Consider the following 14,594-nt stretch of genomic DNA (forward strand, 5'->3'; position numbering starts at 1 on the left):
CTGCTTCACCTGGCCTTTTTTCCCATAACAGACCAGACCAATTGACAAGTCCGCACACCACTTGTCGCATATTGGTCAAGATGCCTCGTCGCGCAGCTTCTCCGACGCCGTCCGACGGTGAAGTCGACATTGCGGACTCTCTTTTCAACACCAACGCCGACGACAACGGAAGCGAAGGCGGGCAGGATGCGGGCTTCGACTTTGACGTTGACGGCATTCTGAACGGTGGAAACGAGGAGCAGGGCGACGATGACGGTGACGCGGCTTTCATCGCGCTGCAGCAGGCTGCTTCGTTCCGCAAGTCCTCCAACCTGAAGGGCAAATCGGTCAAGAAGGGCGGTGGTTTCCAGGCCATGGGTATGTGATCTGGTGAAGCTTCTATCGCAACATATGCTAACGAGTCGGCAGGTCTGAACGCAAACCTCCTCCGCGCGATCACGAAAAAGGGTTTCTCCGTGCCTACTCCGATTCAACGAAAGACTATTCCTTTGATCCTCGATCGCAAAGATGTCGTGGGCATGGCCCGAACCGGTTCCGGAAAGACTGCGGCCTTCGTCATCCCCATGATCGAGCGCCTCCGCGCCCACAGCGCCAAGATCGGCACCCGCGCGCTGATTCTGTCGCCTTCTCGTGAATTGGCTCTCCAGACCTTGAAGGTTGTCAAAGAGTTCAGCAAGGGTACGGATCTGAAGTGCGTCCTGCTCGTTGGTGGTGACAGCATGGAGGAGCAGTTCGGCTTCATGTCCTCGAACCCTGATATTGTTATTGCCACACCTGGTCGTTTCCTCCATCTCAAGGTCGAAATGGGTCTGGATTTGTCTTCGATCAAGTACGTCGTGTTTGACGAAGCCGATCGTCTTTTCGAAATGGGTTTCGCTGCCCAGCTTACCGAAATTCTCCACGCCCTCCCGCCGTCGAGGCAGAGTTTGCTCTTCTCTGCTACTCTTCCAGCTTCCTTGGTTGAGTTTGCCAGGGCTGGTCTGCAGGACCCTAGTCTAGTCAGACTGGACGCTGAGACAAAGGTTTCTCCCGACCTCGAGAGTGCTTTCTTCTCGGTCAAGGGTGCCGAGAAGGAGGCCGCACTGTTGCACATTCTGCACGACGTTATCAAAATGCCCATGGGCACCCCTGATGGAGTGCCTCTGGATATTGCGCAATCGAAGAAGAGGAAACGCGGCGAGGGAGATGGAAAGGGCAAGCCCACAGAGCACTCCACTATCATCTTCGCCGCCACCAAGCACCATGTCGAATACTTGGCGCAGCTGCTTACAAAGGCTGGATTTGCGACGTCTTACGTATATGGTTCCTTGGATCAAGAAGCGCGTAGGATTCACACAGAAAACTTCCGCCAAGGACGCGCAAACATCCTGGTGGTCACGGATGTCGCTGCCAGAGGTATCGATATTCCTGTGTTGGCCAACGTCATCAACTACGACTTCCCCCCGCAACCCAAGGTCTTCGTCCATCGTGTCGGACGTACGGCTCGTGCCGGTCAGAGAGGTTGGGCTTATAGCATTGTTCGCGAGCTCGACACCCCTTACATGCTGGACCTCCAGCTCTTCCTTGGCCGTAAGTTGGTTGTTGGTCACGGATCAGAAAAGCCTTCCTTCTCTGAGGACGTCGTCGTCGGCGGCCTTTCCCGTGACAGGATTGAAATCAATATGGAGTGGATGAGCAAGGTGTTGAAGGAGGAGGTCGATATCGAGGCCCTCCGCAAGGTCTCTACCAAGGCCGAGAAGCTGTACCTGAAGACCCGTCACTCAGCATCTTCTCAGAGTGCGAAGCGTGCGCGTGAGATTGTCGGATCTAAGGGTTGGAACGAATTACATCCCCTATTCGGCACTGACGCCAACAACGCCGAGCAGGCCCGTAACGAGATGATGGCCAAGATTAGCGGTTTCAGACCAGCTGAGACCATCTTCGAGATTGGAAGAGGAGGCAAGGGGTCCAACAGCGAGGCGGCGGAAATGATGAAGCAACTGCGAAAACGCATCAAGCCTCACCGCGGCAACAAAAAGGAAGAGGTCGATTCCGATGACGAAATGGGAGGCGTCGGTGGTGGAGAGGCATATGACGATGAGGATGACGCCTCAGAGGACGACAAAGGAGACGCCATGCAAGTCTACAATTCCGACGACTCCGACGACAACGACGGTCTCGAAGTCACAATCACCGACAACAGCGAAAAGAAGAAGAAGCCCACATCATGGCGCGACGAAGAGGTCTTCATGTCCTACACCCCCCGCACAATCAACGCCGCCGAAGAACGCGGCTACGGAATCAGCACCGGCGCCCAAACGTCCAGCTTCATCGAAGCCGCGCGTGATGCGACCATGGACCTCACAAACGACGAGACGGCCAAGGGCTTCGGCGAGCCGACGAGGACCCTCGGCAAGCGCTGGGACAAGAAGCAGAACAAGTACGTCTCGCGCGCCAACGACGAGGACGGATCCAAGGGCAAGAAGTTCATCCGCGGCGAGTCGGGTGTCAAGATCGCCTCCACGTTCCAGAGCGGACGCTTCGATAAGTGGCGCAAGGCCAACAGGCTCGGACGCATACAGGTCGGTGGCATGGAAAGGCCGAACGTCGGGGCCCAGGAGCAGTCTGGACCGCGGTACAAGCATAAGCTGGAGAAGGCGCCGAAGCAGGCCGACAAGTACCGCGACGACTACGAGGTGCGCAAGAAGAGAATCGCAGAGGCGAAGGAGAAGAGAATTGGACAGTTCAAGGACGGTGCTGGTAGCAGAAAGGAGCTCAAGGGCGCTGAAGATATCCGGAAGGCGAGATGGGAGAAGCAGAAGAAGATGGAGAAGAATGCCCGTCCTTCAAAGAAGAAATAGGGCGTGTCTATATAGTGTGTTGTCGGGATATTGTCTCCCACGATCTAATCAAAAAGCGATGTTTGAATCTGACTCCGGTGTCATTGAGCGGTTTTCCGACTCCTCTGCAACACGGCGAAAGTCGCACTTGGCCGTCCGTTCTCGCTCTGCCCAATGCGCCAAATTGAACCGACATATCCAAGGTGGCTCGAGATCGATCCGATCATGCCCTTTCAGATACTCGTCGCCTTGGTTAATGGCGAATGGAAAGACTAGCCCGTCCATCACCTCAAGGCGGGTTAGGGTGTCTCCGGCGAAACTGACAATGACACGAGCTAGGATCAGTGGGCATTCTTATCCTACTTTGCTCGAACCACTCCGACATAGCAAGAGCCACTATTCCAGCCCATTATTTCGCATCTTCGTTATTCGACATGTCCGGTCGCAATTCGACTGTTCCTAACTCCGTCAAAGTCGCCCCTCCATAGATGATTGCTAAGCATGTTCGTCAACTAGAACCCACTCTGAGTTTAGAAAACGTAACGCTAACCTACCCTTCTCACGAGTTTCGGCCATCTGATATCTACATCGCACTACAGAGTGGAAAACACATATTTGTTATCGAGGTCGAGAAGCTATGTAAGCGATCTTCCACGGCGTAACTCGCCTCAATCTTATCGATCCCGGGGCGTTCCGTTGAGGTGTAGAGGGGTTGCCCAGACGCTACGAGTCGTCGAGTCAGACTCTCAGATGAACCAACGTTCGTCCTCGCGTCGTTCTCGCTCTTTCCAAGGAGCGGGTTTACGGACTTAGTCGCAAACGTGCCCACTTGGTCCCGCAGGGATTTACACCTTTAAAGCCCCGGGCCGTCAATACCCTCAGTCGTAGTCCCGATGTGAATATGTGAACGTCTGAACTCATAGATAGATCAAGACAAGTTGAAACTACACCAAAACCTTCTTCATCACCAACAACACCACACCTCAAATCATGGCCCGCATCCTCATCACCGGCTCCGCAGACGGCCTCGGCCTCGAAGCCGCCCGCCAGCTCGTCCAGAAGAAGCACAGCGTCTACCTCCACGCCCGCAGCCAGCAGCGCGCCGAAGAAGCCAAGGCCGCGTGCCCCGGCGCCGCCGGCGTTTTCGTCGCCGACCTCTCCAAGCTCGCCGAGATGAAGAAGCTGGCCGAGGAGGCCAACGCCGCCGGCACCTTCGACGCCGTCATCCACAACGCCGGCATGATGCACGGCCCGTTCCGCAAGACCGCCGATACCGGCGTCCCAGCCATCGCCGCCGTCAACGTCCTGGCGCCCTACGTCCTCGCGAGCCTGATGAACAGGCCCAAGAGGCTGATCTTCATCGCGTCTACGCTGCATCGCCAGGCGGATACCAGCGCGGACGATATCTTCTGGTTTAAGCGTGGCGAGGCGGCGTTCCAGGACTTCCCGGCCTACTGCGATTCCAAGTTCCATGTGATCCTCATGGCGAACGCCTTCGCGAGGAGGTACGAGGGCACGTCGGTCATCTCCGTGCACCCTGGCTGGGTTGCTACCAAGCTTGGCGGTGATTCTGCCACGGATAAGTTGGAGGATGGCGTTGAGACTTATGTCATGCTGGCTGAGGGTGACTATGATCAGAGCTTGACTGGAAAGTATTTTGACCCCAAGAGGCAACTCGGTGAGCCGATTCCTATCACTGGCGATGTTGCTCTGCAAGAGAAGGTTGTGAAGGCGTGTGAGGAGGTTACTGGTATCAAGATCTAGGACTTGATAGGGCGAGTCGCCTAAAATCGAGTATATGTTCTTACGGCTAGCAGCTTGGCGCTGCACTTCTTCCACACGTAATGTTTGATGAAGTTATTCAGTTTCATCACTGGATTCCCAAAGATGCGCATCTCTACTTCGTGGTACACCAAGACCTCGACGGTGCGCCATCCCAATCGCAATACGCGACCCAAACTTGAACTGCTGCCAGTGCTGTTGCCACAAAAGCAGAGAAAGCCGTGACAATCAGTGCGGCAACCGCGCATTCGAACATTCTTCGTGGAGATCTCCCGCGTTCCGTGTATCTCTGCCACCAGGTAATCGGAGTTGGGTCCTCAACCTCCCTCAGTAGCCTGGTCAAGCGTCGGCCCCAGTACGGGTATTGCTCGTATAATCCGAGCAGGTCTTTGGGAGGCTGTCCTTCTTCTGAGATATATGCGGCACCATTCAGCAGACTGCTGTCCAGTTTTCCATCATTAACCCATTTGTTCAGGAACTTTTTCGATTTCTTGTCCCCAAAGGGGGGAAACAAGAAATCTAGGGTCCGCAATGTCTCGATGATTAGTTTCGGGGGCAAGCAGCCACTATTCAACGCATGTCAGCTTTCAGTTGTTACGGTACTGTTTGAAAGCTTGAACTTTATACTCACCATACCACAGCCTCTGCTGTTGAGTGTTCCAAATCAATGCTATCAGCCCGCAACTTTTTGAGGCTGTATTCGAGAAACGAGCGGTGGGAGAAGACCAGGAGGGTCTTGAAGTCCTCTCCATATATGAGATACAGGTGGTCTGACAGCTTATCGGTAGGTTTGATTCGAATCCCTGCTTGGCTCATGAGAACATTGGCTCTCAGGTGCCTGGTGTTCACAGGCTGCTCCTGTTGACCACCCACAGGTAGCCGTGGGTACACTCGATCCAAATAGTCGACAATAGTTTCGTCTTTTCGCCATTGTACGGTGACGAAACCTCCAAATGCAGTGTAATCTGTCTTCGTGGCGGTCATGAACATCATGCGCACAACGCAGTCGATGGTTGATTGCTCTCCAGTTTCCGAATGTGCCGATATGATGGCCGATTTTGCAAGTGAGGGTGTTGACTTGATGCTGTTAATGATGCTTTGAATATTGGCGTCGGCTTGAGGCTTCTTCTTGCTCAGAACGTATCGCTCATGTGCGCATTGTGCCAAGAATTTTGAGAGAAGCCTTTGTCGATCGCCTTCCTCGGGTCCCCAAATGAAGTCTGCGATTATGTCTTGAATAGGTTCTGCCGACATTGTGCAAGTCTTGACTGCGAAGTAAGTTCCTTGAAACTTTCAATATCAATCTACTGTATTTGTTGTCTGGCTCCCTACAAGACCAAGTGGTTGAAATACCACTGATTCTCCATCCATCAGATGGCAAGGCGGACTAGCGAGTGGCTCATGCCTGCCGTGTAACCCCAAGTCTCCAAGTCTCGAAGTTCGCATGCCATGGTTGGCTCGTTCTAAGCTGCTGAGCCTCCACCAGAACAGCGGCAGTTTTGATAGGAGAGATTCTTCACTCTGAGGCACAGCCCAAGCTAAGCGCAAGGCTCTCATGAGGGGTCAGCACAGTCCCCCCGACCTACGCGCTCCGGAAAACTTCTTCTCTTCACATCTTTTGCATTCGGACAGTGTCTTACATTTCTTTTGATACCATTACTTCTCCATATGTTTGTTTACCCTGAAGCCGAGATGGAAGAGCTACTATCGCGGTTCTCTTGGCGAGACGTTCTTTGCAGCAAGCTTCAGCTTTGCAAGTCTGACAACACCTACCAGTCATATATTTCTTATCTACATATTGACACTGTCGTTAATTCTCCTCAATTTCAGCGCATATTCTTTATCGTTGGCAGCCTACTGCTGGTTGCGTATCGCGGATATCACCGGTGGCTGCCGCTTATGAATACCAAGAAGGGGCATGTTCTATGCGAACAAGCAGTCTTTTTACGAGTGGCCGATGGAAAAAAACAGACATTGGTGTCTCGTTTGACAGCTGCTGAAGTCTACGCTTTCAAAACAGTTCTTGCACATGCAATCGCAGTAGCAATTCTCACAAAAGAGATCGCAAAGGCTTCAGGTGTCGTCAGCAAGCCTGAGGAAATTACGCTCGCTAGACGCAACTCTTTTTTGAGTTCCACTAGTACCATTTCGCTTCCGTTGTCGCTAGACGAAGAGTCTTCAGATGACCTGGAAACTGAGGCGACTGTTCGGCTCGGTAGCTCTCCGGAGGATGAGTCTCAAACGCCGAGACGTGAACCGACATCTCCCATCACTGATGCATCAGTGGCTAGGGATACTGCCCTAGGACTTGAGAGGCAGACGATTGATACAGAAAATCAAGCGGACATATCTTCTTCGAGTTCACAGTGTGAAGTAGTGTCGACCACGACAGACACTCTTGGATCTTTCACTCAAACACTATCAGCTTCTGAACATACTCCACCGGACACGGATGATGATGCAGCTTCCATACCGGAGCCTTTACCATTGGTATCTGAGCCATTCTCTGGGCCCAAGGAGATCAGGATTGGATCCGGACCCAGGCTTCTTCGAAAATTCAAGATAGCCTACACGATACCAGGCCACGACTTCTCTGAAGAAGAAATGGATATCAACGATCATTTCATCCATGCTCTGGACCATCACAAACTGTCTATTCTCGCCAGCTTTGGGGCAAGTCTACCTCCTTTGACAACAGACTTAGTGTACGCCTGTCCACCTGGAGACCGCAACGCTCAGACTTACATATGTATCATTGGCCTGGAAGACATGGACGACATCAAAATGTTCGACGAGTTGTTGTCTAAGAACAAGTCTTTCTACGAGCCGTTGAGATTGTGTTACATCAAAGAGTCTATCCTTCCTTCAGCAGCGTTGGGTACATGCACTATCGAAGCGCGTCAGGATATTACCTACTGCGGGACGCTGATGTTGTTCAATCTTGAGGATGACTCCCAGCTTATTTCCACCGTCGGTGGATTGATAGCGCTCCAGGATGAGACATACGCTCTTACTTCTAATCACTCATCCCAAGAGAAGAGTTCGCCACAGCAAACCCCATCAGAGCGTCGAGGGAAGGTCGAAGTTCCTCTGTCTCCGGACGATGTCATTGATATTGAAGATTGGCGTCTCGTTTTGGTTGAGCCTGACTTTCGACGCCCAAATATCATCATTGATGGCGATCATTCACACTTCGTGAACGACTATGTCCCGTTGGATTCCAGTGTCTTTTCTGGACATCAGGATGCCTGGGTGGCTGCTGGAAAAAGTGGACTAAAGCATGCCCGACTGTCCAAAAGACGGAAGTTCATACTCTCATGGTCCCGCAAACTGCAAGAAGTGTGGGCTCTGGATCTTGGTGATGACAGTGAGTGACTAGATGCCGTCTCTGTTTCACTGAGAGCTAATGAGATTCGCAGATTTCCAGGCCGGCGATTCGGGTTCATGGGCTGTCCGCAAGAGCGACAATGCTCTCCTTGGGGTTTTGACCGCTCGATCGTCGAATTGTGGCTACATAGTGCCTTTCAATCAGATCCAAACGGACATAGAGCAAGCTCTCAACCTGCCAACTTTGTGTGTTGGTTTATTCCAGCATAGGAAACCCCGATATGGGCTCGAGGCCTCTAATGCGAAGGAGTTCCAAGCCGACGCATTCCCAAGTATATTTCCGAGATACGAGCTTTCAAAAATCTTCATAGGCAGGCGACCCCAAAAGTACTTTGAGGTTGAAAGTTCTGGCCAGCGAGGGCTTTTTGAAGGCGAATACTCGGAGATTCCTTCGCACCGCCATCGCCTAGAACGCCTTCAACGCGAGTCTCGCAGCATGCAAAGCATGAAAGATGAATTAGGACATTCAAAAACTGCAGCGGCTCCTAGCCGCTACGGCAGTGTTGTCGTCGTTGGACTGTTCACCTATACTCTGATCTTTGCCTTGGTTACTTGTAACATTGGGCCCGATTCGCGTCAGTGTTTCTACAGTGCGGAACTCGGCAAGATCATTTTCCTCTTCCTCATGGAATTGAGCATTCGATACATCATCCAATCCTTGAGAAGGCAGCGAATCTCAGCACGCGGCAGTGCACGAACTGTTATGACCTACAAGAGCAAGGCCAAGCGCCGTGAAAGGATGGAGTATTTCAAGAACGACGCCGAACACAGAGCTCTAATTACCGCTGTTGAGTCTGCTAGGCACAAATCACATGATACGCGGAATGTGATCATCGAAGTGATGCTGTTGAGTATTCGCGTCTCCATCCTGAGCTTAGGAGCTTCGGTTCTCTCTATGAGTTCCGACCGTATACATGGACTTTTCAAGGTAATGGGGCCCTCAGATCCTCTCGAAGCAACCACATTTTCGATCTCACTAGCGATCCTGTGCGCCACCTTGCGCAGTCGGTGGAGGCTCTTGGGCGCTCTGCCCTTGGCAACTCAAATCTTTCTAAAAGTTGGAAAGCTTTGGTCTTCCACGCGACAGACCACAGTCAATGACAAATATTATGTCGAAGCTTCTATTACATGTAAGTTTGTGTGCTTTGCTTATCTTGGTCACATGGTCTTACGATTTTCAGCGTCACACGAGCCTTTAGGGCTTGTAATGATGCCAAATTTTGGCATGGTAATCAGCGTGCTATCGCTACTGGCTGCAGTGGTGCAAACTATTGGCGCCATCAAAGCCTACCAGAAAGGATTTGATCTCGGGGCTGATAGCTCTGGCGAAAGAAGACTTTTGCGGGAAAGAGTATTATGGAAGAGGTCATAACTCTAGCACTAATCTTAGCCATCCCCATTCAATCAATAGCCGGTACCAGCTCTGAGAAATAACCTTTGCGGATGATAGCAAGTGAACCGCGGCTGAAACCTTCTGATGATCAAACTGAATGTTATGGAAGTTCAGTTTTGATATCAATGCCGTGTTATGAGCGCTGTTGAAACATGTGGGATTGTCAACGCCAGATATCCATGCTCTCAATCGACGCTGGGGGCCATTAACTTGTGGGTACAATGCGACGTCTCTCGGAGTTCGATGGAAGACCTCCGAAGAGCCGGAAAACCGTCCTCATAAGCTCTCATTCTGCATTATATCACCAGTTTGTGGGACAATTGTGTCTTCGTATTTCTGCGACTGAATACCATGGTTGCCTGATATGGATGATATACCTGAGTATGGCGCTTCGAAAATATGTTGAACATGGTTACAAGGGAAGTTGAATACTTGGTCGTTGGGACTTGCCGCCTACCTGCCATAGCTAAACATAGATGGATGTATCACGTGGAATGCAGTGATCTTGTCAAGCGAAGTAACAACGGGCAGTGCAACGCAAATCTCGCGAGGTAATTGGGAATAGGCAACATTTTAACAGCGCCCTCACATTGGCTCGATCGCACCACCCCTTGCGAGTCCCACTTATTCAACAGATGAGTGGATCAGATAAGATCTCGCCCCGTCACCCGCATTTTACCTTAAACACCTTGCGCTCAGACTCCCATGTTTTCCCACCACACACCGATCAATCAACTCGACGGTTCTCTCATTGGCGATTGAAGTGAAACAAAGAAAACACATTTGTTTGTGACAGATTGACTTGGCAACTCACGAAAACCAAAGTTCTCTCATCGCTGAAGCCCAATTTAGCGGCCTCCATGGCTCGGAAAGGCAGCCGCAAAGTTCGGACGGGATGCATCACCTGCAAGTAAGTCAGGGATATGTCGGTTACGGCACGGCACCAACCAACAGCCTTACCCGTACGTACGCATCGGCGGACCCGATCTGACACTCATCAGAATTCGCAAAGTAAAGTGCGATGAAACCAAACCAGCGTGCAATCGCTGCATTACTACCGGGCGAAAGTGCGATGGCTATCAGACTCTACCCGAAAAACCACCGCCCACGACGAGCCTGAGAGTACCAGCAAATTACGCCTATCGCGTGTTTCCCGGAGTCAACATCTCAAGCGATGAGGAGGGTCGGGCATTGCAGTACTTTTGCGAGACTGTGAGCCCTTTTCTCTCGGGTGCCGTGGATCCTTACTTCTGGACGCATATTGTCATGCAGTTCAGCACGTTCGAGCCGTCCGTTCGGCACTCGCTGGTGGCCATCAGCAATCTTTACGAGCACAGTGAGGGCTACAGCCAGGCGGGAACGCAACAACAAGATCAGCGGTTTGCTTTACAACATTATAACGCCGCCATCCACGAGTTGAAAGCCATCACGTCTTGGGAAAAACAGCCGGTCGTGCTCATCGTCTGCGTCTTGTTTATTTGTATCGAATTTCTACAAGCAAATCGAAAAGCCGCAGTGAGGCACTGCACGCACGGCGTTGCCATATTACGGAGCATAGGACGCCAGTTCCCTTGGACGGAGGAACACCTTCTTCCACTCTTCCGACGACTCATTGAGTTGTCTTTCTTTTTCGGCGAAAAGTCAGATTGCCCAGATAACACGGGTTTAGAGCGTCCCATCCCGGCCTATTTCTCAACATATCACGAAGCACAGCTCATGATAGACGACATTTACAATCGGACGTTCCAGTTACTGAAACGGTGCGATCCGTACCGTTCCGGGCCTCGGCGGGGCGACCCGGTCTGTGAAAGCATCATTGAGGACAGGCATCGAATCAATTACCTGCTAGACGTTTGGCGGGACCTATTTGCCGCCTTCAATCAGCAAATGCTTCACAGCTCAGCACCGCCAACGACTGAAAACTTGCGATACCCTGCAAAAATGCTCCATGGATTCCTGGTAACTCGTTACGAATGCTGCAGGGTATGGCTGAATCTCGCACTCTGCGGAGACGAATGCGGATTTGACCAGTTCGTGAACAACTTCAAGCGAGTGGCCAAGGTGCTCAACTCGGTGGTGTCAGACCCTTTGCATCATGCTTGGCTGCAAAACCGCTCCGCGCAGTGTCCGAAGTTCGTTTTTGAAACCGGGTTCATGCCAATGTTGTTCTCTATTGTGGCAACTTGCAGACATCTGGAAACAAGACTGCAGATCTTGCAAATGATGCCTTTGCTAGGCCTCCCGCGGGAGAATCTATGGGAGAAGGACACTCTCATAGCTGTGGCACGCAGGATGGTCGAGATAGAGCATAGCATCTCTATAGACGGCTATGGCCAACCCCTCAGCATTCCCACGGTGTCATGGCCACCAAAAGATAGGAGGGTTCTGGATGTGTCCATGGATTCCGACACTGAGCAGAGGATTATCAACGGGCAGACGGTGAACGGTAAAGAAGTGGCATTCTACCAACGCAGGACGGACGGCGGGATCGATCTACGCACAGAGTTCGTCATCATAAGCAGCGCGCCCATGAGGCGGCCCAGTTCCTTCAACACGTAAGTTGTCTGCATCCGCCATGACCCGAAAAGTAAGAATCTAACCCCATATCTCGAGGAGCAGCCCTTTCACTCTGGAATACTCAGAACAATGCGAGTTTATTGATCCGGCCCTCAGCTACTCATATGAGGCGGCAGATACGGTCGATCATGCTGGAGATTCAAGATCCGAAACGACGGTCACGAAAGCACCTGCACGTTGGAAGTCCGTGGCTGGGGCATATTCGTGGGATGTGGAATATCCAAAGCAGTAATGATAAAAAGTAATGCGATAACTGTCAATCGGGTGAACAGATCATGACTTGGGTCTCTGATAATCGGCAAGCGGACAACGATCCATGGTCTTTCAATGACCTGGGCGGTAGATACCGACCCGTCAGAGGAATTCTCAGGTTCGCAATAAGCGCCAACAACACAGCGCTAGGAATGACGCCACGAAGGCTTGTCCGGATCTAACGCTCTCTCTGAACTTTCAGGAACGCAAACAGGACTAAGAGTCACTACAAGACCGAAGGGCGCGGGAGGCTAGATCAGACGACAGCTTTCGGATATAACCCTCCTCGCGCAGATGGGCCGAACATCTGACGCCACTGATGACTTTCGTCATCTCACTTACTCACCTGCCTAGTGCAGTTCCATGGCCGTGTTGCAGATCAACTATTGCAAGTACCCTTAGCGTTTTACCTTCGGTGCTTACATCGGCGCCGAGCCGCCGGAGTCTTCGCGAGTATGCAAAAGGCGCCGTTGAACTCGCGCTCTGCGGTATTTCAACGCTCTCGACGTCAGAAGGGGAATTCCGTTTCATGTTAGCGTTAAAAACAACCCAACGATCATAAGAAGCAGAAATGCCCTGAACATCATGCTCTTCACGAAGGCTTCAGAATTCATCTTTATATCACCCCATCGCCATCACAATATCTGAATTATCTGAAAGAGAGTTCCACGGCGTAACCTTCATAATGCCGAAGAGTACGAGAAACATCTCAAAAGAAACCGTCAACGAGCTCTTCGATGCTCCAAGACCAAAGCCCGGAAAGATCCTCCAGATCCGCTCAGGAAAGGTCAAGACGCTCGTCGCCGAGCCATCAGGCATCTTCAAGGAGGTCAAAAAAGGCCCCGTCTTCATCAGCGAGAATGGCGTTGGCGGAGACCAGCACGTCTACCCAATCCACTGGAGCACCGACCGGGCTCTTCATCAATACGCCTCAGAGCACTACGAGAGCTGGCGTTGCGAAGACTCCCCCAAGCCAGAACTCTTCAACTACGGCGCCTTCGGAGAAAACATCGTCGGCACCAACATGAACGAGGAGAACGTCTGCGTCGGCGACATCTTCCGCATCGGCAAGGACGTCGTCGTCGAGGTCAGCGAGCCCCGGAGTCCATGCTACAAGCTGAACCTCCGCTTCGAATGGGGCCGGGCTCTCAAGCGCGTCAACCGTACGGCGCGTCCCGGTTGGAATATGCGGGTGCAGAAGACAGGGTGGGTTTGCGAGGACGATTCAATTGAACTGATTGAACGTCCGAACCCGCGCTGGTCCATTTTGAATATCAAGCGCGTGATCCAGGGAAAGAACGTCGCTCTTCCTCTGGTTGCAGAGTTGTGCAACTTGAGCGTCGTGACGAGCATGGTCCGGGACTTTGCCAACAACCGCCTGCAGTCGACGCCCAAGAGTTACGAAGTCGTCGATATCACGCCCATCACCTCGAGGGTCAAACAGTTTACGTTCCAGCTACGGGAGCCTTTTACGATAAATGACGCCGCGTTCAAGGGGTTTGCGTTTGCACAAATTGACTTTGGCTCGGACGGTGAAAGATACTCTCGGTCATATTCAATTGTGTCGGGCGACCTGAACCAATTTTGTCTCGGTGTAGCCTTTGACGATCATTCCAGAGGCGGGTCGAAATACCTGCACACAAAACTCAAAGTAGGAGACAAGATCACCATGGCTCCCGGAGGAGTACCCAAAGCCATCGAAGACGAAGAAAGATGTATAAAGGAGAAGCTGGTCGACAGACGGATCATCATTATCGGGGGCATTGGCGTCACGTCTTGTCTTCCCGAGATTACTCAATGGGACGAACAGGGCATCGACTACGAAGTGCATTACGCATCGCGTAGCCGCGAGGAGGCTGCTTTCCTGGATCGCTTCCCTTCCGAGAAGGTGACACTCTACGCAAAGACCGAAGACAATCGACTCGACTTGAACACATTGATCCCCGGTCCTGACAAGGACGGCAAATATACCACGAGAATCTACTGCTGCGGTCCGACTGGTCTGATGAACTCGGCTCAGAAGAGAGCGCAGGATCTGGGTTACCCAGAACACATGCTGCATTTCGAGAGTTTCGGGGCAGACTCTGCTGGGACGAAGGGCGATCCGTTCACCGTCGAGGTCGACGAGCTCGAGTCTGGGCGAAAGGAGACCCTGGATGTGCCCTCAAACAAGTCTTTGCTTACGACGCTTCGGGAGGCAGGCTTCGACATGACCTTCTTCTGCGAGATGGGCGGTTGCGGGGCGTGTAAGGTGACTGTATGTGATGGCAAGGTCGATCATAAAGGAACGGCTCTGTATCCTGATGAGAAGAAGAACAACATGCTCAGCTGCGTTAGCCGAGGGAGAGGCCATATCAAGATCGAGCTGGACTAATCATAGTCTC

General features: G+C 52.0%; 4 protein-coding genes across 4 annotated transcripts; 3 read left to right on the forward strand and 1 right to left on the reverse strand.

Moving 5' to 3' along the window:
* Window positions 1-80: 80 nt before the first annotated feature.
* On the forward strand, window positions 81-2,840 carry CkaCkLH20_00712 (uncharacterized protein; the record flags this gene model as incomplete). Its single annotated transcript, XM_038883432.1, has 2 exons — window positions 81-357; window positions 409-2,840. 2 exons carry the CDS (start codon window positions 81-83, stop codon window positions 2,838-2,840), a joined length of 2,709 nt encoding a protein of 902 aa, XP_038751027.1.
* A 969-nt stretch (window positions 2,841-3,809) lies between these two features.
* CkaCkLH20_00713 (putative short chain dehydrogenase/reductase family oxidoreductase) lies at window positions 3,810-4,583 on the forward strand (the record flags this gene model as incomplete). The annotated part of the gene is made up of 1 exon (XM_038883433.1): window positions 3,810-4,583. One exon carries the CDS (start codon window positions 3,810-3,812, stop codon window positions 4,581-4,583), a length of 774 nt encoding a protein of 257 aa, XP_038751028.1.
* A 133-nt stretch (window positions 4,584-4,716) lies between these two features.
* On the reverse strand, window positions 4,717-5,855 carry CkaCkLH20_00714 (uncharacterized protein; the record flags this gene model as incomplete). The annotated part of the gene is made up of 2 exons (XM_038883434.1): window positions 4,717-5,167; window positions 5,233-5,855. The coding sequence occupies 2 exons, from the start codon at window positions 5,853-5,855 to the stop codon at window positions 4,717-4,719; spliced, it is 1,074 nt and encodes a 357-aa protein (XP_038751029.1).
* Window positions 5,856-12,895: 7,040 nt separating this feature from the next.
* On the forward strand, window positions 12,896-14,584 carry CkaCkLH20_00715 (MOSC domain-containing protein; the record flags this gene model as incomplete). The annotated part of the gene is made up of 1 exon (XM_038883435.1): window positions 12,896-14,584. The coding sequence occupies one exon, from the start codon at window positions 12,896-12,898 to the stop codon at window positions 14,582-14,584; it is 1,689 nt and encodes a 562-aa protein (XP_038751030.1).
* Window positions 14,585-14,594: the final 10 nt, after the last annotated feature.

This window comes from Colletotrichum karsti, assembly GCF_011947395.1.
Source record: "Colletotrichum karsti strain CkLH20 chromosome Unknown Scaffold2, whole genome shotgun sequence".
NCBI lineage: Eukaryota > Fungi > Ascomycota > Sordariomycetes > Glomerellales > Glomerellaceae > Colletotrichum > Colletotrichum karsti.